This window comes from Agelaius phoeniceus, chromosome 1 (assembly GCF_051311805.1).
Source record: "Agelaius phoeniceus isolate bAgePho1 chromosome 1, bAgePho1.hap1, whole genome shotgun sequence".
NCBI classification, from domain to species: Eukaryota; Metazoa; Chordata; class Aves; order Passeriformes; family Icteridae; genus Agelaius; species Agelaius phoeniceus.
Window position 1 is genome coordinate 35,839,007 of NC_135265.1, and position 27,035 is coordinate 35,866,041.

Genomic DNA, 27,035 nt, shown 5'->3' on the forward strand with positions numbered 1-27,035 from the left:
TAGGAGAAAAGTACCAGCTGTCTGTTCTGGAATACAAAGATGACAGGCCAGGGGTGTTATGTTGCTCAACACAGACACTCAGAAAATCTTCTCCAGCTCAACCTCAGAGACGTGTTCCCAACCTGTGACAAAACCCAAAATAACCCTTACAGTTGCTTGTGCAATGGTACCAAGGAACTACAGAGAACCAGCAGCCCAAGTCTAAGACACATACAGAGATTCTCTTTCTAAATAGATTGATGTATTGTTTGATTCATATTGAAAAGTATTTGTCAAGAGTAAAAATATAATTACGATACACAACATAATTTTTAGTAGTTATGCGGGCAGAATGTATGGAAAATAAAATTGCATTTATGGCTATGCATTGTAAAGCATATCAATGTTAGCTACAAATATGTTTGAGGCAAATTTTCAGTATGTAAAGCACTTCAAATAATCTTAAATTGGTAATGATAATAAAATCCAGGAAAGATAATAAAACCCCGGAAAAGCACATCCTATATGATAATGTAGGGTAAGTTTTGTCCCTGCTGCATTACCCTTTCTGTGATCTCAGATACAGCTGGGAGGAAGACAAGCAGGAGAGGAGGGGGAGGAGGATTACATGTGGACAACTAGAAGAAATGAGTGTTTCAGTGCACTGGCCTTCACAGAACTCCTTGAAGTTTGTCCAGAAGTCTTTGGCCTATTCCACTGCCATCAAGCGCTCCAGTACCTTCCTTCCAATTCACCATTGTAAAGAAAAGGAAAGCACCTCTTTCCTTTTTCCTTTTCGTCTACATCTCCCAAAGACAAAACAGAAAGAGGAGACTTTCATAACTCCTAGGCATGCAATCCAGTAGGATTCTCTGAATAAAATATAATGTATGACAAGTTTCTGTACCTAGCCAAGAGGCAATGGTACCTCCTGCAAGGTTTTAAATGTGGGCAAACTGTGTATCACAGAAAAAGCTGATTGTTTCAGACCAGACCAGTATGCAACCTTTGTACTGGGTCAGTCCAGCCCCACAGGGTAGAAATGGTTGCTGCTGCACTGGACAAATTCTGCAGAAATTATGTGGACCTTGTTGGAAAGTGAAAGAAATCAAATGAAGGAAACAGGACAAAACCAGGTTTTTTCCTACAGCTCTTGCATCCTGTTCCTCTGAAGTTCTCTTTCTATCTAATCCAAAAGGTGGACAAAGTTCATTTCAGCCTTAGCAATCTAAAATCAAGTCTCAGCTGAGACTAATTTGCATGAATAATGAAAGCAGTTTTCAAGTGTGGTTTTTGTTTTTTTTTTTAAGTAAATGCTGATATTTTGATTTTTCTGGAGCACTACCTAGCACCCTCTTGGCTTTGTTTTGTGCTTTGAAGTTCAATCTAGTGACCAGCTAGAAGTGGATTTAGTGCTCCCTGACTGCTGTGGAAGCAACTGAGGCAGATACTTAGGACTTAAAATTATTTCGTTCAGCAAGCAATCAAGAGGATATTTTCAGAATAATAAATCAAACTCACACATCTGGACAGACAGGACATGGAGATCTAGAGCATTGATTTTTATGCCCGTGCCCTGATGAGTAGAAGTGCCACAACAGCCCATTGTTGACTTTCCACCAATCTCAGGCTGACATTGCCATCATTCAGGTCCAAGTGACATTGATTTGTCTGGTCTGCTTTATGAGCAAGCAAGGCAATGAAAAACACCATTTTATATTTCTACAGCTAAACAGGTGTTCCAGAGAAATCCAGTGAAGATGAGCCTGCCTCTCTGAAAACACCATCCAAAGGCTGCTGGACAGACCAGAGCCCACATTATGATTTTTAAGTTAATTCATCAGCATCATCATCATTCTTGAGACACATGCACAGACACATGCCCCATTCCTCCAGCTATCTGGGAGGCTCCTCCACTGCAACTCCCTTGTCCTGGCAGAAACAGGGAAGGCTCATTAGGGCAAGATCTTAATATTCCCATCTTAAAGCAGCCTTGGAATAAATCCAGAAGAAAACAAGATTTTTTTTTTTTTTTTTCCTAGTGCGCAATCAGGGATACAAAAGCCAAGGGTGCCCAGCCTGCTCCAAGTGCAAGGCCCTCAGGGCACTGCAGTGAAGAAGTGGTTTGGCAGGTGGATGTGTTTGGGCAGGGGGACAGGGTAGTGCCATCTTTTTTCCGTGCCATGGGGTATTTTCCCACTGTGGCATCCACGTGGGCTTTCAAAAATAGCTTTGGCCTGCCGAGGCACCAGCATGTGGGAGGGTGCGCCAGGCTGCAGCCGGACTTCACCCTCGCACCAAAGCCGCCGCGCTCCAGGGCTGGGGGTGGAAAGTGGGGCCCGCGGGTGGGCGGGCTGTGTATGTGTGTGCATGTGTGTTAAATTACTACTTTTAAAAATACACATTTATTTTTATTCCCTCATGAAGACCGGGGCGGGCTTTTCCCCCTCAGGATCCTAAGATCCCTGCCCTCCTTTCCCCGCCCCCGCCAGGGGAGACGGGCGGCCGCCGTACCTGGCGCCCTCTGCCCGGGAGGAGCCGCCCGGGCCCCGTCGGCAGCGGCGCCGAGCAGGTGGGCGCGGCGGGGGCGCGGGGCGGGGCTGGGGGTCCCCGGTGCCCCGGGCCCCCTCACAGCTCGGCCAGCCGAGAGCGCCGAGCGGGGGCGCGGCCGCCGCCTCCCCTCGGTCCCCGCTGGGGCCCGGGCCGGGGCTGGGGCTTCCCCGGTCCCGCGGGGTCAGAGACGACTCGGCGGGCAAATTTGGTGCCGCGGCTCGGCCCCGGCCCCGGGCAGCGTCTGGCCGGCGGGGCAGCGGGGCCACCGGGTGACCGCGACACCCGCGCCCCTGGGATGTGGGTGCTCCCGGCGGCGGAGGAGGAAGCGTGGCTGAGGTCAGGCACGGGCTGTGCGCGGTGCTGCTCCTCTGTTGTGTCAAGCAGAGGGCTGTTTTCCGGCGGCGGTGGATGACAAGAAGTTGTTGATTGTTTTGGTTTTTTTTTTCCCAGTTCTCGTCATTGAAGTAGATGCGCTGGAATAGTTCAGCCGGGAAAGCGGGGCTTAGTGATTGTGAAAAGTACCGTGTATTAACTACTTATGTACATATTGGAGGGAGAATGCTGGAGAGATGTTGGAAAGAAGCTCTTAAAGGTTTAATAATAATTAACATGGATAAAATTGAGACTAAAATCTAGTGACTTTCGCATCAGCCTGCTAGTGCTAATTCAGAGTGACAGGGAATGTGTTGGTAAAGGGTAGCACTCGGATTTTTTATTTCTCTTTGGATATGCTCGGAGTTTGCAGAGACATAGAGATGATGGGTTATGTGACAGCCTGCATCTCTGGAGTCGGGGGCTGGGTTTGTGTCGCTCAAGAAATTCAGGAGTTTGAGAATAGGGAGGACGCATGAGACCTGCGTGCCTTTGTTTTGTTTGGTTCTGAAAGTGGAATATCACTAAGCGAGGTTTCTGAAAGATAGCAAAGTAAGTCTGATTTGGGAGAAGAATCTGATATAAGGTAAAGTTTGATGATTTCTGCGCCGAACAGTCTTGGGGTGGTCTGGATTTCTGGGCTAAAGTCTGCAAGTGCTCCTGCTGATTCAGACAGTGACATATTGCTGAAATTGCGATAGCAGTGATACCTGTTACTGTGCACGCTGCATGAATCAAGTCGTTGAACTGCTTCCTGATACAATCAGTGTTTTCAGTTTCTCCATCTGTGTATGCGGTGCAAGTTCCTGTTTATTTCACAACGTGTGTTTGTGTTATCTTTGTTAACATCTTCAGTTCGCGTGCTTTGTACTGAAGGACAAGCCATAGGGCAGATGATCAAGGAAGTGAATGCAACTTTACTGCGTGATGGCAGTCGGAGCTGGGACACTTGTTAGGCACTTGTGTGCGTGGGGATGGTTCCCGTTCACTGCGTGAAGCTGTGACCCAAAGCATGTCCCGGCTGGAATGCGCAGGCGGTGCTGCCACCCACGGCTCGTACGGGACAGTGCCCTGCGTGCAGTGGAAAGGTTGAGTCTGCTTTGCTGGCAGGTACCGGCTTCCATGTGCAAGATAACATATGAGGAGCTCGGTGTGGGACACTTAGAGCAGATTGCGTAAGTGTGGTTTTTTAATTGATAGACTGCTTTGGCTGTTTTGCTGAAAATAATGATGGCAAAATCTGGGTTAGACTCATAACCAGAAAGAATGCTGTGGGAGTTGATGTTTTTCCTGGACCAGATGCAGGTTACGGAATGGGGCTTGCAATTGAAGTATGAAACTTTTTTTATTTGTCTTTTTTTAATAAAGGATGTATATTCTCTAAAGACAGGGGTGTATAAATAGTTTGACCAGCTTTGCATACAGACTTTGGTTGCTTAGGGGCAGATGCAATGTTTAATTCATTAACTGCAGTGCTCAAGTTATTGCTGGTTTGGATCTATGCCTGAAAATAATTGAGATGCACTTGAAATTCAGATTCTATGATTGTACTGTACTGGAAAGGGCAACATATGACTGTATTTATCAAATCATGTAGTATAATACAAAGTGACTTCCTCTTTTTTTCTCTCATTCTTTCCTCACCTATAAGAGGAAATATATATAAATAAAGATCCTGTGACATCTCAATTTCTATTACTGCAGTATGGGAATTCACAATGTTTGGAGTCTGTCCATAATGACTACTAAATCTGAACTTGCAGAAAGTACTTAGATAGTTGGGTTTTTAACAGTAAATCAAAACATAGCACTGTCACATCTCAGCAGTCACACCATAAAAGTCAGCACTGTTTGTTGAATGTTGTTTGTCCTAACAGGATATAGCCAGATGCTAATAGTTATTAGCATTATTATCTTTGTACTTAGTAATTTTATTGCTTGATGAGGTCTGTATTTTGGGAAACTCATTGTCCTCTGAAAAGAAGACCTTGAACAGAAAATAATATCTTAGTCATAACAAATAGAAAAATATTTGCACATTTTAAGAGACAGATGTTGAGAATTCCAAAGCAGAATAACACAATTTACTATTTTACATCTAAAAAAAACCTTATATTAAGTATTAAAAAGTTTAGTATTAATATTTTAAAATATTTTAGCTCCAAAGAGAAGCAAAACAGGGAAAAGACTGATATGAAATCTCTTTGTTTATAAGTCATAACTCACCTATAATAATTATTTTTTCAGACACATTTGCTTTTGTGGAAGCTTTTCTTCTCTGACTGGGACTAGTTCTGTTCAGTCATGCGAAGTAGGTGAGACTGGACAGGCTCAGCTCAGCTTTCTTGCCCTGTTAGTTACTGATCCTGCATGTGTGTGAGCATCTGCTGCATTATTATGTGGGTATTTTATGCAGTTCATTGAAGTTCTAATAAACGAGATCACACATGAAAAGTTGAAGCTCTGGGGAAAATGATGCTAGGCTCTGCTGCACCAGAATAAAAATTCCCATCTTCTTCAGAGTGTAGATGAAATTAGTATCTAAATAAACATAGCAATCAAGTGAGATACCCAGTCAAGTCTTTTATCTAGAAGTCTTTAGTACTCACATTACACTGACTTACCAGTGGCTGCTATGCAGTTTTGAGATGCAGCTTTCTGGGCTGCCTTTAACACTGTTCTTACAGATCTTCCTCAATTAGTCTATGTTCTTACACAAAGTAGTTACTGTCTTTCTGAGACTGAAGCTTTCTGAAAATGGGCATGTAGTAGCAAACCTTAATGGTACTTCACAGTTGCTTTTTTATCTGTGGTCATTCTGCATCAGGGTTGTCTGGTGGCTACATAGCCAGGATGAACAAAGATATAAAGAGTGCTATATTTGCAAACACAATAAAACGTCCTTGGGGCTTCCAGACTGGAAAGAAACTGTATTTTCAGGCAAAATTATATTTTTTTGAATACACCCACCTTAATTTGACTTCTGAGTATTGTGAAGTGAACTCATTCAGTATTACATACATGACAGCTGTAAAGCTGCCTTTTGATTGCTTTGAAAGAATGTAAAACAGCTGAAGGATTTCCACAAGATGCAAAAAGCATGTTTTCATGCCATGGTAATTGAAACAACAGCTGAAACGGATTTCACTACCAGAAATATCTCTCTCTCAAGTAAGGTCATGCATGGAGAGCCTAATTCTTCTTTGCATTGACCCTGTGTCATCTTTCCCTGTTGTTACAAATAGATAGATAACTCTCTGTGGTGTGAATGGTGTCACTCTGCAGCTAGCCCAGGCAGAGCAGAGCAACATAGCAGCTATGCTATAGCTACAGGGTAAGTGCTAAAGTGAAAAGTGGGGGGAAACTGGGCCAAAAGTCCCTACACAATTAAGTTCTCTAAGCATAAGAACAGAAAATTCAGCATGAAAGCGCTTGCTCAGTCCTGACCCTGCTCTTACAAGTGTCCAAGAAAACTAAACAAAGTGTGTCTGCTCTGCAGCTTCTGTGTAATGGATATTCTATATCCTCCATTTACCCTGGTGGCAACTGCCGTGCCTGCCTTGACAAATGGATGTGTTGGCTGGAAATTTACAGTGCTTCTGCTTCATTCATAAGAGAGGGGTAAAATGAAGGAAGTGAATGAATGGGTTTAGAGATAGTAACCCCTTTGTGTTGCTGCCTTTCACAAGCCATGCACAGGTCTGTAAATGACTGCTGTACCATTTAACTTCTAGTTACTATATCATGTTTTCCTCTTTTCATTATAAGTAACAAAAAAAAAAAAAAAAATAAAAAAGAGGAGGACAGAATATAGTACTGCAGTCACAAAGGAGGTCTTGGGGTGTTTTGTTCCTCTTTTGTACCCTCATTGTTTTAAAGCTATTATGTTCCTGCTTTCCTAACTGGCATAGTTATGTGTGAGAGAAAAATATGTATGCAGCAGCACTACTGATGTGTATAAAATAGTCCTGGCAGGTTTTTGGCTTTTGTCCAAGTCAGTTACACATTTTTATATGCTAAAGAAGAAAATAAATAACGCTGTCTGTTCAAAATCTGTGTATCTGCTGTGTTAGTTGAGTAGACACGTAAAGAAAATCATAAGAAGCATAAAAGGCAAGACTGGCTTATATACCAGGAAAACAGACTGGGGTTTTGGCAATTTATTTTCAGAGGGAATGTTTGCTTCTCTTGGGGATATGTAAATTACTGCAAAAATATCTGCCAGATTCTGCCCAGGATTTGGATAGAAAGTTGCTTTTATTGGTCAGTTGCGTGAGTGTGAACAGCTTAACATGTTAGTGATGTTACTTCTGTTGCTGCAGATCATATATCCTGGAATATTTTCAGAGTTAAACCCTAAAGAACTGATCTCACTTCTACTGAAAACAAAGGAAAATTTGGCAATATAAAAATAAGACATGGATTAGCCCCTAAATTAGTAAATTGGCAGAGGGGGTGGGGAATATCTGTGTAAGGTACTGTGTGAGTGATAGATGTGGGGCCTAACAGGGCATTTAATGCAGAATGAAAGCCTTTTTTAGCCTTGAAATGACTAAGTAGCAAGGAAATTATGCAAAAGCGGATTGTACAAAATATCCTTGGATCAAGTGATCATGAGTTTACATTGACTTAACAGTAGGATAAATTATGCAGTCCCATGTGGGGGTACTTGGGTTTGCTCTGAACAGACTGTACCAAGAGCTGCAAAGGCCTGGAGTAGTTGCAAAATGAGTATGCTGTGGTTACTTTGCTCCTTTCCTCTGCGCAGACTGTTTGACCTGCTTGTTTTTCTCCAATACTTCAATCTTCTATCCAATCCATCAGGTGGAGCTTAGTTCATCTGCACTAATACTTACCAGTTCTAGTCAGGATGTACATCCTCAAATCTCCTAGAATCACATTTTCTGGGTTTTTTCAGAGCTAGATCAGCCTAGCTCTGCATATCTTCTGATTTTCTCAGTACTAGTAGCCTGTGCTGAACCTTTAGTATCATCATGCAGAGTTACTTAATTTTACTCCATGTGCAGTGTTTCTTTCCCCAGGGCAGACAACTGTACCTTTTAAATGAAATGCCTCTTCTTGCCTTGCCTTGCCTCAACAGCAGGCAAAAGGTGCAGTGAATGGTGACAAGGGCAAAGAAAGTGAAGAGTGGGAATGGAGAGACCGGTAAACCACTAGGAAAGGGGAGAAATATTCACAAAGTGAAGTAAAGAAAGAGGATGGGCCAGATCCAGGCTGGTTAATGTGAAAGCTGAAGGCCAAAGCCAGCATAAAACTTGACCCCAGAATTCATGGAAACAAGTGAGTCCTCATCTTTAACCTACTTGGTCTGATGGTAGCAGATACTGATTGCTCTGCAAGTATACTTGGGAGCTGTTCAAAGAAAACCACTTTTCTCCTTTGTGCCTATGAAAGATACAAATGCAAAAAAAATTTCTATTGCCATTTAATCACTAGAATAATTTTCCTTATTCATCAGGCAGCAAAGCTAGTTGAGTATTTTTGAATCCCTGATGTTCGTTGCTTATGCCATGTGTACAGGTACGTATCAATCACAATTTCCTCTCTAAATATAATGCCTTTCCCAGGGAATTACCTGTGAAGACCTTTCATAAGTCAAAGGGCTGAAACTTCAATTTAATAAACTCATATTGTTTTTCTCTCAGCACTTTGTTTTATTAGCAATTCAGAACTAGGCCTACAAATCAAAACATCTTTTATCAGGAAAATTTTTTTGTTGCAGTTGCAAATGACTGCAATTTGCTGTTCATTGTACAAAGTAAAATCATTGTCCTGAGTAAATGGATGTAAGATTGGAGCTAGGTACTTTGTGCACTTCCTTTAAAAACAGCTAACAATTTTCTGTACAGGAAAGATATTTACACCTTTATGCACATAGGCAGTTTGAGCTCAGCTTTGACGCTTAAGGGAGAATAAGAACATATTACATATTATTTTTTCAGAACAATGAGCTAGTTAAAATAACAAAAATGCAATGTTATGGTAGCATAGCAAGGCTTTCTTAATAACATAAGAGTTTATAATTATGTACTTGTACTTATGGAAGCCTTACCCTGGTGTAAAGAACATCTGAGATGAAGCTATCAATTATGTCAGTAAAATGGGACAGCAGCTTCAACGGGATTGACAGAAAAGGGCATGAAAGTGAGAATGAATGTTCACTTATAGTGAACATTATAGTTTAATTTTATAGGCCTTACAGTTTAATTTTTTAGGCCATTAGGGCTAACATTTTTACCACAAGAATAGAAACTAAGTAATCACAATTTCACTGAAAACTGGAATCAAAGTTTCCCATTCTTTCTTTGAGGTGAGGATTTCCCTGACAACTTATTCCTGCAGGTGACCAGATCACTATTTTTTACATCCCTTGTGAAAGGCAATTCTCCTTAGCACATACAGTGACCACAGTCCATGCTGGGGCCTAAACTGTATTGTAGGAAAGCATGGTGCATGTTGAATTGCAAAATTTATTCTTCTTGCATTGCCAGTATTAGACTGTTTCTTAAGCTGATAGCTATCAGCCTGACATGACATGCATGCAGGTTTCTATAAATTTATCATTTCAAGATGTAAAGCTGTGAAAATCAGAGCTCTGATAAAATATCATGTGTTTGAAAGTGGAAATTTCAGAATTATTTAGGAACTGGATTTTTAAAGTCCTCTAGTCTTCCAATACCCATATTTGCAAATTCTTTTCACTTGACTGGCAGTTTAAAACAAGGTTTGAGCTGTCTGTAGCAAATATAGAAGAGCAAGATGCTGAATACTGCCTTGTTTGCATTTTCCATTTTGATGCTAGCTACTTAATTGGAAAGCAAAACTTTCTTCTCTTAAAGGAATTGGTTAAACAATGTTTGGAAATTTTTTTTGTAGAAACCATTCTGTGTACAAGTGTACTTTTCAAATAACTCTGTATTATAAAAATGATAGTCAATATATGAATAACTATAAAGGAACAGTTCATTAATAATGATGTGAAACCCTACAATTAGCTTCTTAGCAGAGGCTGCAAAATTTGCAGATGTTAACCTGAAACATCAAATTACCTCTACAGAGAGAGATCAAGCGCTGCTCACACTGATACTCTTGAGGAGTATAAGAGTAAACAGTTGTCTTCAGAATGTGGCTGTGACCTTGAATGTCTACTGAGCTGCACTTTCTTTAGCTTAGGCCAATGATTAACTTTGCTAATGGCTGTATATCAAATTCACCATTGTTTGTATAGCTGGCAGTGAAACAAGCCATGTCTGTCTTTGTGTGGATGATGCAGTATTAATTTCAAGGAAACCCTTTGTATAAATTGTTTCCTTTGAAAAGTTATGTCTTTGTGCAAGTCCTAATTACTTCTAATTTACCTTATTTGTCTTTGGGCTCTCTAACTTCAGGTTAACACTACTACAGGCACAACATATTTCTTCTTGGTATGTGTTGTTCTTTTCTCTTAGTCCTTATTTAAAAGAGGTTGATGAATTCTCTTATTCTGCTGCCTTACAATCAGTCTTCTCTGACAGATCCCCATGGAGCAGAGGAAGCTACACCCTGAAATAGTCATATGTAGGGATGTGAAGTCATCTGTGCAGCTTTGCCTCTGAAGGGAGGTTTGTCAGGACATAGCACTGTAATTTCTGGCCTCAGCACCACAGGGAACCCAGCAGAGATCTGCCCACAGCACACACGGAAGCAAGGCGTCTTCAAATTCCTGTAGTCTCTGCTGGGTCAGCCCTGGACAGTTGGTGGCAATTTTATCAGGCATCTGACAGAATAAGAGTCATGCTGGGCTTTTTTCAGGCAGAAAGGGGAAGCAGCCCTTAACTGCATTAGGCCTGGTGGAAATAGTCCAAGCTAAGGAGAACTTACAGTCCTTGGCTTAAATTCAGGATGCTGTTACGTGCTGTGAGACAGTCCTACAGACCCTGTAGAAGACAAATGCTGCTTAGAAGTGTTTCATCAGGTATTTAATGGAGAAAGAGCCCTTCCTTAAAGTTTGCACATTGCAATGGAATTGAAAAAGTCGGATTCTGCCTTAAGTTGCAGTGATGTAAATGGTGACTGAGAGCAGTAATTTCTCTCAAGTTTTACACAATTTCTCTCAAGTTTTACACAATTCTGATGTACAACTGTTAGATGGTGAAAGGCTGGAGTTTTATTAGTCAGCTGTGGGAATATACATGTGAAAGTCTTAATATATATAAGATGAGTATGTATATGGTATTTGCCTTCCTGCTGTATATGAAGATTCTAACAGTTTGACACTTCTACACAGTTCTTAAATGTCTCAAATGCAGCAGAGGCTGCATTATTTTGTGAATGGGGTTATCATTGTAGGGTGAAAAAGAGACATGATATTCAGAGGCTTTACCTTGATTCTTTCTTGTTGGACTCTCTAAACACAAAACATCATTCACACTCTCAAGAAAAGAAAAAAAAAAACAGTAGCATCGAATGCTTAAATATTAAATGGTTTAAATGGTTTGATTATCTTAAAATTAGAATCTAGACCAGCTCTTTCCAAACAGAAGATTTTTCCAGGTCTTTTCCAGTTGTGTGATAGTGACAGCAGGAAAGTTGATCTGTGTAACACTGTTCTCTGTTTTAATCTTCCCTGTATCTGCATGTGTTTGACTGTCTTTAAAAGATCTGTGGAGATCTCATACCAGTGATTTAAGCTATTCTTCAGTGATGTTTCACAGGAGCAAATGAGCAATTTGCTAATTAAACAATTATGCTAATTGTCTACCTTTGAGATCATGAAAGTTGAGCAGATGCTTATTGATGCTGTTTTTTCACAGGTAATTTTGAAATTATTTGACTTTTCTGTTGAAATATAAGGGCTTAAAAGCTATAATTCAAAACAGTACGGTTTATCAGAAAATCATACTTGATTATATAAAAGTTGTTTAAAAGGTAAAAACATCTTGTGGTCTACTCTTTTTCTTAAGTTTTTAATCAAGAAAGCAAGACAAATACTATAGATAAGCTCTCCTGCACACCATTGAAATATCTCTCTCAGCTTTTCCTTTGAAGGAAGAAAACCTGTACATTTCCCCAAAGGTGAATTACCTACTTCAGGGTGTGCAGCTGCAGTAATTGCAAATCCAGTAGTAATGAATCTGTTATTTTGCAATCCTTTCTCCAATTTGGTTATAAGGGTCAGATTTTCAATTCCAACTGTGTTGTTTCATGTTAATGACTATACCACCTAAAGACCTAGGGACACTGGCCATTTAAAAATACCCCTATTTAGAGTAATTTTAGTACATAAATGCATATTGTGCACATTTAAATAATTGTGATTTTTTTTTCCTCTGTCTTTTCCCCTTCTAGACATTGTACTAAATAAAAGGTACAGCTGTTTCGTGCCTTCCCTTTCTTTGATGGGTGAAGGCATTTTAGAATAGTTTTTGCAGGCATACCTGTGGTGGTTCTGCTGAATGTCAGTGTGGCAGGAGACATGTGAGCTGCTGTCCAAAATCCACTGTTTCTTGCTGTGGATTTCTGCTCCCAGCAGGCTTTTGTTTTAGTGTGAGCCCTGCATTGAGGTTGTGGCAGTGATGCTTCAGGAGACCTTTGGGAAGCACTTGGATCAGAGTTTGTGCATGTCTGGTAGCTGAATAAAGTGAGATCAAAGCTACAGAAAAGCTTAGGCAGAGGTTTTGAGTTTCCCACAGGCAAATCCAGCACAAGATTGAGAGAGTAGTTCATGAAGAAGAAAGATCTGCACCTCCTCTGTCTTGTCTGACACTTCAGATTAAATTCTGGGTGAAGGCTTTATTTGGGCCTTCAGAAATCTGGAGCTTGAGTTCTTACATTGATGACTGCAGACTTGTTCTTTAACCCAGCTGCTATTCAAGCACATGCGGTGAGAACACGCAAAGAACAATCTGTGACACCTGAAATTACCAGGTTCAAAATTATCCTTACCAACAGAACAAAAAAAGACCAATTGTTTTGAGATCAGAGAAGAGTAATAATGTTCTCTGACTGATGAAAAGTTCACTGCCTTGTGAGAAGTAAAACAACTCCAAAAGTATAACAAGTCCTTGCAATTGTACTTTTGAATTACAGTGCTTATATTCCACAAAGCTGATGCAGAGCAGTAGGAGAAACTATTTTGCTTGGAACAAGGTAGAGTCATCTGCAGTGGAGTGCAAATGGGATCAAATTAGAGAAGGAGAAATTAGGCTGCGTGTCAGGCAATCTGAACTAAAAGAGTTATTTGACTGGGAAAGAGCTTCCCAAGGGAAATAATAAAAGCCACATTATTTGGGACACCTAAAATTAGACTTCAGAAAGCACTAGAAAAAAATGTACAACCTTGCTTTGGTAGGGAAGTGGACTAGAAAAGGCAGGGTTTTGGATTTTCTTCTCTTTTTTTTGTTTGCAATAAATTCTATAATTGTTGGGCTCAATTCTCTTCTGTGATATTTAAGTCAAGGTAAGATTTACATTGCTTCTTGCCTTAGGAAGCTGAGGTTAAACAAAACATATAGGCTTCTACCCTCCACTTTGCCAGCCTTTTGAACTCTATCTTTTTATTTCTGTCCCTCAGGGATAGTTCAGACCCCTCTCTTCCAATTATAGATATGCATATTTAGAGGAGTGGAGAAAGGGCACATGTGCCTTAAGGATCCTTTGTAGCATTTCCCTCTTACCTGGCTCTTAACCAGACACTGCAACTGATAAACTGATCAATATGATACTCCTTTTTTGGTTTTAATTCAGAGTTTATTTTGATTGTTATGTGGAAATCCATAAACTTGGCATGTTCTGAAGTTACTGTGTGAAATTACTGACCATGGGTTTTATGGTTATATATATATATACATATATGTATATATATGTATGTATATATGTATATATATGTATGTATGTGTACATGTTTGAGTATATATGTATATATAATATAGTGAGGGGAGAGGCAAATGAAATGCAGCCTTTAACCAAGGAACAGAGGCCTCCAAGTAATGTGTTGAAATGTTGCAGCCTTCTCCATAATTGTCTTTCAATACAGTCCATGTGATATTGCTGCAGTAATACAAAGGAGTTAATCATAGCCAATCCTACATATTAAAAAGTGTAGATTGTGCAGTCATGACTAAATGTTAAGAGCCAATTGTTTTTTATTGTACGTTAGCTTGAAGATTCCTGTCTTTATCAGCATACACTGTCTACTTGTGAGATGGCAGTGCTCCATTCAAAGCCTCTATGGTTCTTCATTGTGTAGGCATTACCCTGTAATAGTTCTGGTATAAAACCATGAGTTTTAATGTGCACCAAAAGCATGCCAAGGTCAGGGCATTGAGCCTCCAAATTTGTGGTAAGAGACTAAAGAAGGCATGTCAGCAGGATTTTCTGAAAGGTGGTTTGTTTGTAGAGGGTTTGAAAAGACATTAGAGGAAAGCTATATGGTGCCTCCAGTATTTCATTCAAGGGCTATGTGTTAGAGCCTCACAGAATGCATTTAGCCCTGATGCCACTGGACAGGAGTATATGGGAGTGGGATACATGGTGAACAACTTCCTCTTCTCTGAATTTTGGGTTGTAGTTTCTACACAGTTTCTAGTCCTTGAATTTAGGCTGCATCATTTGTAGGAACAAGTGCTGGGGCAGGGACTGGTGGAGAGGCAGCTAGAAAAGTCATCTGATGGCATTTCAGACTGTGACTTTTAAATAGCAGGAGCTGATTCCCATTTCCTTTCTCCCACTGCTGCTTGCCTCCAATGTGCTCTACCTCCTGCTGCCATTCATGTGGTCTGCCACAGGAGCGTGGGTTGTATTTTTTTTTTTCCTAATTTGACTAAGAGCATATTTCCCATTCTAAATCCTTAATGAAGACAAAAGGCCTGTATTGCAGGGTAGGAAGATACTAACCCGAAACATATTATTAGCTGGGAAGACTCATTCTCCTTATGTCCATGTTTTTGAATGGTTTAATTGAGGAAAAGAGGTATCTTCTGATGATGGGTTTTTGAATAGGGCAACAATGAGGGTGGAATGATGGAGATGCTGTGATGCCAGCTTTCTTGGAAAGCTTCATTAAGAGATTATTAAAGTGATTGTAACTGATTCTGTTACAGATCAGGGTGCTTTGATCAGCCAGCCCTTTGCATAGCAATCTTTCAAGGGAGAAAATGAGTGTTTCAGAGGCTCTGCATGTTTAATTTTGACTGATCTCTCATTAAGTATTTTACAAGATAGAAAAGGAGAAAAATACTCCGACATTATTGGGATATTGTTCATGTACAAAAGGAGAAAAATACTCCGACATTATTGGGATATTGTTCATGTACACTGGCTAGGAAGTGAACAAGTCTGCATATACATTTTTATTTCACTGACTCTTCCGAGCTAACCCTCTAGCAAAACAGCCAGATATTCCACTCAAGATTCTAACTTGCCTCATTTCTATGTTATCTTCTCTCCTGAACTTTTCCAGTTTTAACGGTCATGCCTCCTCCCTACACAGATGATTCTGTAAAAGCATGTTTTTAAAAAGGAAGGGGAACAGGTTCTGGGAATTGTGGTCTTTTTAACTTAACATCAATTTCTAGTAAAACATTAAAATGTGAAAAATGTTTCTAAGACCTTTCAGGAGTCAGGGAAACAAATTATGACCCAGAGAGATGTATAAAGAGTAAATGTGAGAAACCAATGTAATTTCTTGTTAAGATAAAGCCTTGCAGAAAGAAAAGACAAAGCATATTACATATTTTGTGTTATTGTAGGGCTTTTGACACTGTTTCATATGACTTTATGAAGAGTATCAGAAAATAATCATGACATCATGGATGTAGAACAAGATGTAAAATTAGATGTGTTTGGAGCCTTTATCCAAGTGTCGCTATCAAAAGAAGATTTCAAGCATAGCTTGCATAGGCCTCTCCTTGGCATTGCCTGTACTTTCATTTGCAACTTTACTAATGAAATACAGGGGTTTCTTGTTAACTTTAATGATGACTGAGTCATGCTGAGGGCATGGTTAGGTATGAAAATCAGTGAATGATGAACTGTCATTCTACAAAAGATCTTTTTTAAAAAGAAAAGCATATAGCTTTTGTTGGAAGATATGTGCCTTTTTGTCAGTATATTACTAAAGAATAATTGTGAAAATTGACATTTAAAAATGGCAAGAAAACACTTGACTTTAACACTTGAGATGTCTGGTCCTTGATATTATATAATTTGGTAATTGAAGCATTAATTTGCAGAATTATTTATTTATTATTAAATCATGAGGTACTTAAAAAGTCCCTTACTCTCTCCTTAGAGCAGCGAACCTCTGGCTTAAAGTCAACTGAGGTCTGGTCCCAGCAGGAGTGTCTACATGTGGTCAACTGTGATTTGTTCTCTGCAGAATTGCATCTCAGGGCTATGGGCTAGGTTAAGGCAAGATGTAATAGTTGGACAGGCTAGCATCTATGCATTTGGTACTCATGGCACTGGTCCAGATCCATGAGCTTGTTCTTTAGATGTGTGTTGTCATCATAACTGTAATGAGGCTGCTCGTGCTGTACTTTTGGAAGCAGTGCAGTATAAAAGTCTTCACTCTGCTGAGAGCTAGATATTTTGGCCGATCTTCAGCTTGCAGTGTATAAACACATTGCTCTCTGTTTTTCTTTTTATTCTTCCACTTTTCCTCCCTTCCTTCTCCTCAAGGACATAGACTGGCAATATTTTTCACAACTGGGTGAAGCTAGAAATCCGAGCAGATGCCTGTGCCGCCGCCACCGCCACCTCCTCCTCCACCACCTCCACCACCACCTTCTGGAGGGCCCCCTCCACCACCACCTTCGGGAGGGCCCCCTCCACCACCACCACCACCACTGGTAAGATTGACTTTTCATTTCTGTGTGCAAAAGCTTAGCTGTAGTAGTCAGCTCAGAGCCCACAGGGTTTTGGCATGGATATTCATAGCAAGTATCTGGGGCAGATGTTTGTTTTGCTGGCACTGATTCTGTTCATTACAGCAGTGATCTCCAAAGTGGGGTGTGTGAGATGATCCATTGGTATGTGGGATGAAAATACTGCAACTTCAGTCATACGTGTGTATATTTTATAAAGAAATAAACCTATGTGTTTTGGGATGCATGCTCAAAAATTTTGTTACTGCTAGGAGGGCATGATCAAAAGGTTTTGAGATGAATAGAGTGCATATGGTGAGAATTTAGCATTTGTGAATACTTTTCCAGCCAAAGGGAATTCATTTTTGTATTGGTAATGGTACAGATGGTAAGTACTAATTTCTTCCTCCTTTTTCTTACAGCTCCTATTAAGACTCACAGTGTTCAGCTGTACATTTTGCCCTTTCTAGCACACGGTGTCTTCCTGGGGATACAGCACAATATTCTTCTGTACATGTGCAGGAGCAATTACAGCTTGTAGCAGATCATTACTGTGTGTGTCATGAAGTAGAACATGTGCCTTGCCAGCATGTTTGCAATAAGAGGAGGATGCTCTGGGTGAACTTTCAGGGTATTACATTTCCGTACCTTCACAATCAATTATTGTACCTATTGTAAAACCTGTTTAAGTAATTCCTTGAATTCTGTGATCAGTTGGTCATAACCTGTTTCTGCATTGAAATTCTTAGACTTTATTTGAAAAAGCAGAACCTGGCACGGTTTGTTCAAGTCATAAAATCTCCCCTGACGTTTTTTTCATACATTTTTCCGTCACTGCTGTGGTTATTTGCAGAGTATGTTACACTGTGTAGCAAAACAGTACATAGTACTTAAAATGTACTTCAAATGTACTTCAAGTTTATTTTTTTTAAGAACTACATTTCTCTGTTGCATTCCTTGGCATTTCTGCCAGTTTTGTTCCCAGGAAGGTTGGTTGATTTTGTTTGGTATTGTTCATAATGCTCTTATTTTATGTTTTTTTTTTTCCAGAAGGAGGTTTCTTTGCAAGTTTCTTTCTGCTACTTTATAGGCTGAACAATTTTGTAAAACTCCCCATGAGTTGTGGAGATGAAGAGAAGGAGGATAAAGACAGCAAATCAAATAAGCAGTGTTTGATTCTTTTCAGCATTCAGCTTCAACTTTGGCACCAGGAGCAGTGTTTCCAATTAGCAATTCTTCTGGGCTGGTACACAACCTATACTTAGATGCTGAAATAAGTGGGCTGCATATTGTGAGCAGCTTAGTGCTCACAACTGCAATTAAAGTCAACAGAAGCTACAAATGTTCTTATCCTAATAAATTTAGATCAGACAAGTATCTAGAGACATTTTTAGACTCCTCTAACATACACCAATTATAAATGACTTGAGAAAGCTAAAAGGACCCCTAAGGATCATTATGAACAAGTTTAGGATTTTTTGTTTCCGCTTCTCTTTTCTGACAACTAAACCCACTCCCGTGGTAGGGTTTTGATACAAGAAGGCTTGTTTTCATATTGTAGTTGGATCATTCTGTTTCAAATGGGTGGTCTCTGTGTAAGACATGCAGAATTTTGAGTCAGCTCCATCTTGGTGACATGATACATACTAGATGTGTTTCTAGTTATTGTCTGATATTGAAGCTTTGCTTTTAATAAGTCTTGATACTAAAAAGAGTATCAACACAAATAATTAATAAAATAGCGTGGTAGGACATTGGTTTTTCTGCAACAGCAAAATTACTTTTCCCTGTCAAAACTGAATGAGAGACGGCATCAGGAATCTGCCTGGTGAGTTCAGCAGAAGCACAGAGTAGGAGGCTGCTCTCCAGCTGGTGCCAAGTTACAGAGTAAAACCTTATAGTTGGGGAGTCTTAAGAAACTTGCTACAGACCCTATTTTCTTTTACTGGAAAGCCCTTTTCTAGAAATTGGCATTTGTCTTTTACAGTTGCTAATCTGCCCAGCTGTTGTTACAGCTGCTAGATCTACAGTTGGGGATGGAAGAAGGAAAAATTTTTACAGGCATATAGCTTTAAGGAAAACCTTCAAAGCAAGTAAGTTATTATTTGGCCAACAGCTGGAGAAGTTCCAAAGTAAACAGCACAGTGATTTTTATTATACTGGTATGATTAAATCGGAGTAAGATTTGCATGTCAGCAATTAAAAGTTAGGTTTTAATTTTACTATTGATATGCGGGTGAGCCACTAGTTTAATTTATGTGATTTATGTTAAAAGAAAAATGTCTGTGTGTAGGTGGGGGTTTTAGAACTTGTAGTTTTTCATGATGCTATTGCAGGGGTACCATGAGAACCATACTTTCCCCTGCTTTCACTATCAAGAGATTTTTAGCAGAAGTAGTCATCACATTATGTTTTCTCTGCACATTTTCTTTGCTAATATTGTGAGCCTTGATCCCAAATAATTTTGCAGTCCTTACTTTGTGGAAATTCTAATCACTGTTGGCACATAACTTTTTTGTCCTGTTGACTCTTAAGGCAGAAGAATCTTCCTTCCTAGTGTTTTTTGGCCTTGTCCCTACTGTTTTCTAAGACTTTTGCACTTGCTGATATTCTGTAAGTACTTGTACTGAATTTTGTTCACAAAAGTTGTTACAAGACAATACAAAGTGATTTGGAGATGGTATTTAAGACATGCTCAGAGCCACCTGTACCCAACAGCCAAAAAAACTACTGGCTGTTAGACCAAACTTAAAAGGAAACAAATTGCTAGATTTCTCAGGAGGGAATGGTGGGATGTCTGCTGTAGCAGATGCAAGTGGCTGAGTCAAAATGCAAATACAGCTAATTAGATTAATTGACCATGTCTTCAAATGCCTACCTTCTGGGGGTCATAGAGATGAGAGGGGTGAGTAGGCAGAATAAAACTATGCCCTGATGTATTTTCTGGCACTGGATTATAGAATTCAATTCTCTTTATGTTCCCTTTTCCTCTACACCTTATCAAAGCACACTTACACAGGAGGCTTTTTCTAAAGCTCTTTTAGTTTATCGGCATGCCATGTAAGGTAGGGTTTTTTAATAGCTTTTGTTGGTGGTCTTGGGGAAGAGGTTGGTAGTTTTGGGGTTTTTTTAAAGCTTTCTGCTCATGAAAAATTTAATTTTATTCCCAATCTATTTCTTTTACCAGTCCTGCCTTTAACTTGGCATATGAGGCAAGCAGGTTAGTTTTGGCTTGTCATATTTTCTGGAGTATGTGTCACTACTGAGACGATTAAAATTTTTCTCTACTTAATTTCCCAAGAAAAGGATCAAGAGAGAATTTTGCTTTGATAAACGCTGTTCACTTATTACATGCAGTGAAGGCTGCTTACTGCTGTGTGGCCTCTGTATATATGAATTTGTAATGTTAAGATCAGTCATCACCTATTAAAATGTTAATATTGGAGGAAGTGTGGATGTGTAGCAGCCCTGCTGGGTTGTGCCTTACTCAGAGATGTTTGTTTAATGATTCATATGTTTGTGGAGTTTAAGAAAATACTTCTGTTCTCTTTAGAATTGTTGTGAATAAAGTCTTAGCATAGAAATTAACCCCCAAAATCACAATGGACCAGATGATTAAAGCTCATAAAGTAGCATCAGGTGTTTATTTGCTGCCTTGTGGCACACTAGAAACAAGGATAGCAGAAGGAGAAAGTAATATGCTTACTTTGGTGATAGAAATGTGAACCTTGAAACAATGATGAATGCTAGAATAGCATTTGGATTAAGCATAATAATTGCCTCATCCTTATTTAGTTAAAAATTTTTAAAAATTAAAAACAGAATTACTGTTGTAGATAAACCTGCCAGTGTTTACCAAGTTTTTTATTCTTTTCTTATTTTCTACTCTGTAATAAAAAAATCAGAAAAGCAATTTCTCATTATATAATGTTATGATAAAATACTGATTTACACAGAAGGATTTCCAAGGTTGAGAAAAACATTACCTGATAGTTTCCCTTGGGGGGATGTTTTTCCCCTCCTTCAGGCAGTTGTTAGATTGAAAACCTTGCTGAACTGTTTCCTTCAGCTTCTCAAGAAATTCAGAGAGCTACAGTGTTCATCTGAAGTTGTGTGGGAGTTGGTTTTGCTCCTCTGACATTTAGCACTACTGTTCTTTGGAAAGAGAACAAACAGCATATGTAAAACATCTTGGCTGAAGATAATGATGATTTATGGTATTTTGATTTGGTCTTACCAAATATAGTATGAGTGAATGTGCACATATGAGCACTCATATGCATAAATTTTTGGTCATGCTTGCTAATTATTTATTGTAAAAATTAAAGTAATCTCTCAAGTTTCTATTCAGACCTCTAGACATGCGAGTGTAATACTGAAAGAACAGCATTGTGCATGGTGCCAATAGCAAAATAGTTAGGAATGTGTTTATTAAAATTTTATCTGAGCTGCAAGATCATATTTAGTACTTTGTCATGGAGCCTAGGGAGATATTAAAGCACAATATTTATTGCTAATAGGTAAAACACACTGGAGTGAGGGAAAGTGCAGGCTTGGAAATCTTGTTGGTGACTGATCACACAGACTGTGCTGAGGGCTGGACAAAGCACAGCTGAAATTCAGGATACTGATGTATAGTGTTTTAATAATATACCATGTCTCACACCATCTGCTTTCATAAAGAAGTGAGAGTGAATCATGTAGAAAAAAAAATACTGTATCTTTGATCTTTGGTTTATTTGACTTAATTTTCAGCTGTTGGAAAATTGGGATTGCATAGCTGTGGTGTCTCAAAGTGTTGCTGCTGTAGCTTTCTGTATTTCTGGTCAAGAAATACAGAAAGAGTAAGTGTGAGCTGTGAAATGTGGTAAAGATGGAAAAAAAACCATAAATACTAGACTGTTGTTGCTCTGTTTCATCTGGACAGGTAGAGGGACATGGATTGCATATAGTTCCTAGCTGCTAATCTTCTTGAACGCTTCACTTGAGAACTCTTATGTCCCCATTTTAAATGTATTTAGAGAATGTTCTGCAGGTTTCTTCATAATGTCATATGTCTGAATGGAATGGAATGCATTTGAAGAGCATTCTTTCTCTTCGTTTTTCATCTGTATAATATACAAGTATGGAAATTGCAGAGTGGATTTACCAGCTGTAAATGATCGAGCCCAGGTACCAGAAGCACCCTAGCTGCAGACAACTAATAGGTTAATTTACCATTCTAACCACAAGGTAATAATGCCCTTAATACCCCATCTCTAGTGTATGCAGTGGCTACATATTAAATTCCATCTGTCAATTAATATTATACTTTTAGCCTTTTAATTAAAAGAGAGCTCAAAATTATAGCAACGCTTGAGTAGGACTTCTCTGAATGGCTGGAAGGTGAGAGTGCAAGAAATGCCAATTTCTCGTTGTTCTCTCTTGGGTTAACCATAATTTTGTGTGGATGCTAAAAGGATTTTTAGAATGATCAGTAGCTTCTGCACAGGTAACTGGGTATGAGAAATAGCCTAGTGTTCTTAGAGATTAAATTGTGATGTGTGTAGGTTGTTACCCGCTGATGTTTTTGTTGCCACTACTCATGGTATCCCTTGTCATTCTGGGGAGTCTGCAATGGTAGACAGAGAGAATAAACAGTGCTAGTGTCACCAGCCCCCATGGCAATGTTTTCAGCCTTGTGCTGTTTGACATTTTCATTGCAATGCCAGGCCCTCAGATTTTCTTGTTTATGTAAGAGTTTTCCCTTTCTTTTCATTGATGCAGAGGCTATCATGGGACTTTGAATCACAAAAGTTTAGAAATCAAAAAATGAAGTCCAAAATTAGCTTTTGAAGCCAGTCTCAGGGTATTTTTGGTATTTGACTTGTGATCTTTCTGGACTGCTGGGAAACACTTTGAGTAGTTTAAATTTTTTACTGCCTTAATTTTGGTGGCTTCTGTTACTGCATGTTTTCTTTTAGTACAAGAATAGTCAGAATTTACATTTAAAATGTGGGTGTCAGAAAGTTAAATACCTACAGAAAAGCTCAGCAGGTACAAATGATCCTACTTATTCTGTTGCATTTTTTGTATTCAGGTAGAGAAATCTAGCAACCCACACTGAAAAACCTTAAGTGCACCCTAGTGAATAACCCCCCTGCTCCATTTAAGGCAGGAGCAATTGAACCCTTTAGTATACAAGATTTTATATTATCTGATACAGTGGTGCTAGCATAAGGGAAAGAGGGCTTCTTGGGTGCAGTGGCATTGATTCCTGGTGGTATTTAAAATTAGCACAGGGAACATAGATTTAGAAGAAAGTTGCTCCTGCTATGCTGGTTTTTGTGTTCTGTTCCCTGCCATTGTGTGTGGTGGTTGCTTTAAGCAGGTGCAGAGCAGGCACCAGGCTCTGCTAACACTGAAAGGCCTCACTGCTTGGGACTAAAGCCAGGACTAGGCGGTGGCTGGAGTGCCAGGAAGAGATTCATAACAACTTTTGCACTACTTCCCTAGCTGGGAGCTGAGAAACAAGGTCGGGGTAGACTCAGCCTATCTAAGTACACACATTGCTCAATGACCTTTTCAACCTGGCAGGCTCAGACTACAGAACTTTGTGCCGTGGAGACTGAGATCATGGGTAGTCAGTACTGAGCTGGGTGTAGGTGGAATTGTCAAGTGCTGGTCCTGTCATTCTGTTGAAACAATAATTTCATAAGCTGCCAGGAAGCAATTTGGCAGGTTCCCTCATGTGGGTTCCCTCAGAAAAGTTGGCTGGAGAGTGACCCCTTGCATGGGAAGCATTTGAAGCTCAGCTTGCTAGAAGGCTGAGAGAGTGCTATGTTTGCCCAGGCAGACCAGGTGCCAAGAATTAATTAGTTTTGTCCTATGCCACACAGCAGAAACACAGAAATGGCTCTGATGTTGCAAATGACTGTGCAGGTAGAGTCTTGCACTGTGGTGAGGTCTCCCATAATTAAAAAGCTTTAAATTAGAGGTCAGCACTCTCTTGTGAACAGAACCAAAACTGTCAGGTACCAGATCTCCCAAGCTTGTTTAGAAACAAGCAGTTAAAAATATTTAAAATAAAAGAAGACATCTACTTTGTTGTTGAGACTTGTTAGATTTTTCCTTAAACTGGAAGGTGGGGGTTATTTTGATTGGGGGATATTTTGTATTTGACAGTGCACGTGTGAAACCACACCTGATGCATATGTAATGAAAATAAAAGAAGGATGACGATGTTTTTCTCTATGATACTCCATTGTGTTGTGATGAAATAATAAACTGAGTTTATTATTTTAATAAGCTCCTTCTTTTTGTTGCTACTGCTTTTCTTGGCACATTCCTGGTGGAGACTTAGCTGCTGGTTTGAGAATTCTTTGTAAAAGCAATGCTCTTGCCTCCTGGGCAAACTGTTTCTGCTGCAAATGTAAAATCATTAATTCCTGGCATAATTTTAGACTAGTAATAGTGGATTGATCTTGGAATCAAGTTCCAAATTCCTCTGGGGTTTCAGATTTCATGCTGAGCTACAATTGGATAGATGACTTTTATAATCCTGTGCAATGTCAAGGAAAACATGCTGGTCAGTTTACACTGAGATTTCTGGTCAACTTCCATGTTTTACTTTGTTCCAAAAGAACTTCATTCTTTTAATAAAAAGTTATGACATTGTAGTTTGTTAGACTGTACTGGCATCTTACTGGCAATATTACTTTTTTCTGTCAGTTCTGCTTTTGGAAAGGATGCACTCTTTGAGGAGCTGAATTTGTTTAAATACCTTAGTCCTGATGGTTACAGAAATCTCCTTATGGAACACTTGTGGTCAGCAGCTTGTGGTTAAGTGGAAGGAAGGTACAGAGTAGATTGCTTGCAAGCAGGTCTCCCCTGTTCTTGGTCCACTCTTTTTTATCATCAGTGGTCCCAGAAGGGTATTTTAACAGACTCATGCTCTTTGAGGCCCCTTACTCAAGGGCTCTGCCCTTCCAGACTGTTGTGAGCACCAATCCAGTGCCTGGCTTTCTTTCAAAGGAGTAGGAGAGATTTATGGCTGGATGGGGACCCAGTCATCATCTCTCCCTTCATTCTCCCCTGCTTGGAAAGTCTTGTGGTGCCATATGGGAAGTAAGAACATTCATCATCCTTCCTCAGATGATTTACCAACCACAAACAAGCTGTGTTTTTCTTTCCTATTCTCAGCTATCTCTGACATGACGCACGTACTGCATTAGGCAGCCAGCTTCACCTTTTTTGTCCTTTTTCCTGAAAAATCTGTATTTGTTTACACCAGAATTTTGGTCGTTGTTAATATTGAAATAATATTTGGGGAATTTTCTTATATTTCCAGTGGTTTCTGCTCTTTCTTGATGCTTTATACATCCCTTATTTAAGGTTTAGGTGTCTTGGTTGTCTCTCACATTTTCTTTGACCAGAGCTGGCACTATCACATTACTGACTACACTGCCTCCACAGCTCTTGCTTGTTTTGCCCTACCTGCTGTTTTAGATGCTGGTTTTAATTGTCCACTGTCATATTTGTAGGCTTTTTCTCTTGCATTTTTTAGTTTCAGTTGTGTCTCTGAATCATGACAGATTGGATGCCAGAGAAGGCCAGGACTGGCTCAGGAACAATTTCTTTTTCCCCCCATAAATATTTGTCTCTGTGATCAAATATCCTTTATCCTGGAGCTTTCTGCATAGCCTTTATCTTACTACACTATCTTTACCTTAAAAGCCAAAACTGAGGTGTTTCATCCTGCAGTGGTGAAAATCACTTGCCTCAGCCTGGATCTGTGCAGGTTTGGCTGAGCATGGCAGAGAAAAATAAGAAAGCAAGGGATGTCCTCAATCTCTTTTTCCACTAAAATATATGTTGCTTATGCCTTCTTCCAGTACCTGTGCTTGATCTCTGCGTTGAATCTGGGGGATTTTTTCTACAGGAGGAAAAACTGGTAATGGGAGAAAAGAAGGTTAATTGCCATCAGATTAATAGAAATAATTCATATTGTCAGCAAAAGAGAGAGTTTTCCTTCTGCCCATAATAAAATTGTGATGGCAAATGTATTGATTGGTCTTTAATGTTATTGTTATATGTCTCACAAAATAATTAGGGAAAAGCTAAATATGTTTTGAATTTTTTGGTTTTAGTTTTTTATCTATTTCAGATAAATAAATAATTTTATACACATTTTATATATAAAATTTTATAATTTTATAGGTGTCTTCCCAGTGTTTCCTGTAAAATATGACCAGGAGAAGGAATCTACTATGATGATACAATTCATTGCACATTAGAAGTGTAAATACTTGGTACTATTAAGTTCTCTGAGTAAGAGTATGTAGTGCCTTTGGATGGAATAATGCTTTATTTTATCTTACTTATGGCTCCTATCTAATTTAGAACTGGATCATTTTAGTACTGGATCATCTTTTCACATCACCTGATGGGTTTACTCTGAAAGAAAGGCTCATGACTGCCTGGTTGTTGGGTTGTCCAGAAGGCTAGAGGTACATTTTTCCTGCAGCTGTCCTGTTTATGTAGATCTATATTACCTGAAGTACTTTACAAATGCATTCAAGAGCATATTTAAAATCAGAGTAAATACAAGCCATTTATGGGACAGTATGTATGAACTGTGAGTGAACTACCTGTCCAGAGTCCAGAGGATTTCCCCGTTTCTGTGTGCAGGGGTACTCTTTAAAATCTGAAGATTATAATTAGTATTAATATTACCTTTTTCAAATGGCTGGTGTCTTCTGCATTTACATCACTTTAGTATCTGAGCACGTATGTCTCTTAAATATTTTAAGTATCGTAGGAGCCTAGAGGGTAGGTCAATGCTCCCATCTGTCTTGCAGGATGTAAAGTGACATTCTGAAGGTGATGTAAAGTGACATTCTGAATGTGATGCAAATATCACAGCAGAGTGTACCCAGAAATTGATCTCATTGCCATGCATTTCAGTCAGTTTTCCCTAGAAAAAGTCTCTCAGTTCTTAATTTGTCTGATACAACTCAATTTTAGGATGTTAAGATTGTGATTATTCAGGGTCAAACCTAGAGTGGTCCATGTATGGAAAGTGTAAAAGTAGAGAGTTGTTCTTCTAAACTAAGCAATCCACTTTCACAGAACTCCTAACTAGAAGAAGCTGTTACAATCCACTGGCTGTGCCACTCCACCACAGGGTACTGCACATCACCAAGTAGCTCTGCACAGGACCTGGTGACTTGTGCTTCACAAAAAACACTTCTGCCAGAGAGGATCTAGCCTTGATCTGAAGTATTA

General features: G+C 39.4%; 1 protein-coding gene across 6 annotated transcripts in view; it reads left to right on the forward strand.

The window, feature by feature from the left end:
• The first annotated feature begins 2,409 nt into the window (after window positions 1-2,409).
• Window positions 2,410-27,035, forward strand: part of WIPF3 (WAS/WASL interacting protein family member 3) — a 38,208-nt gene continuing 13,582 nt past the window's right edge. For 2 of the 6 annotated variants that reach the window (XM_077176352.1, XM_077176360.1), the window contains exons 1-2: window positions 2,410-2,551; window positions 16,585-16,754. In XM_077176352.1, the coding sequence (XP_077032467.1) occupies window positions 16,638-16,754 (117 nt within the window). In that variant the 5' untranslated portion in view covers window positions 2,410-2,551; window positions 16,585-16,637. Of the gene's footprint in view, window positions 2,552-2,583; window positions 2,869-3,327; window positions 3,491-3,634; window positions 4,080-16,584; window positions 16,755-27,035 lie in introns of those variants that run through there. The other 4 variants (XM_077176354.1, XM_077176355.1, XM_077176356.1 and 1 more) reach the window with 4 other exon arrangements.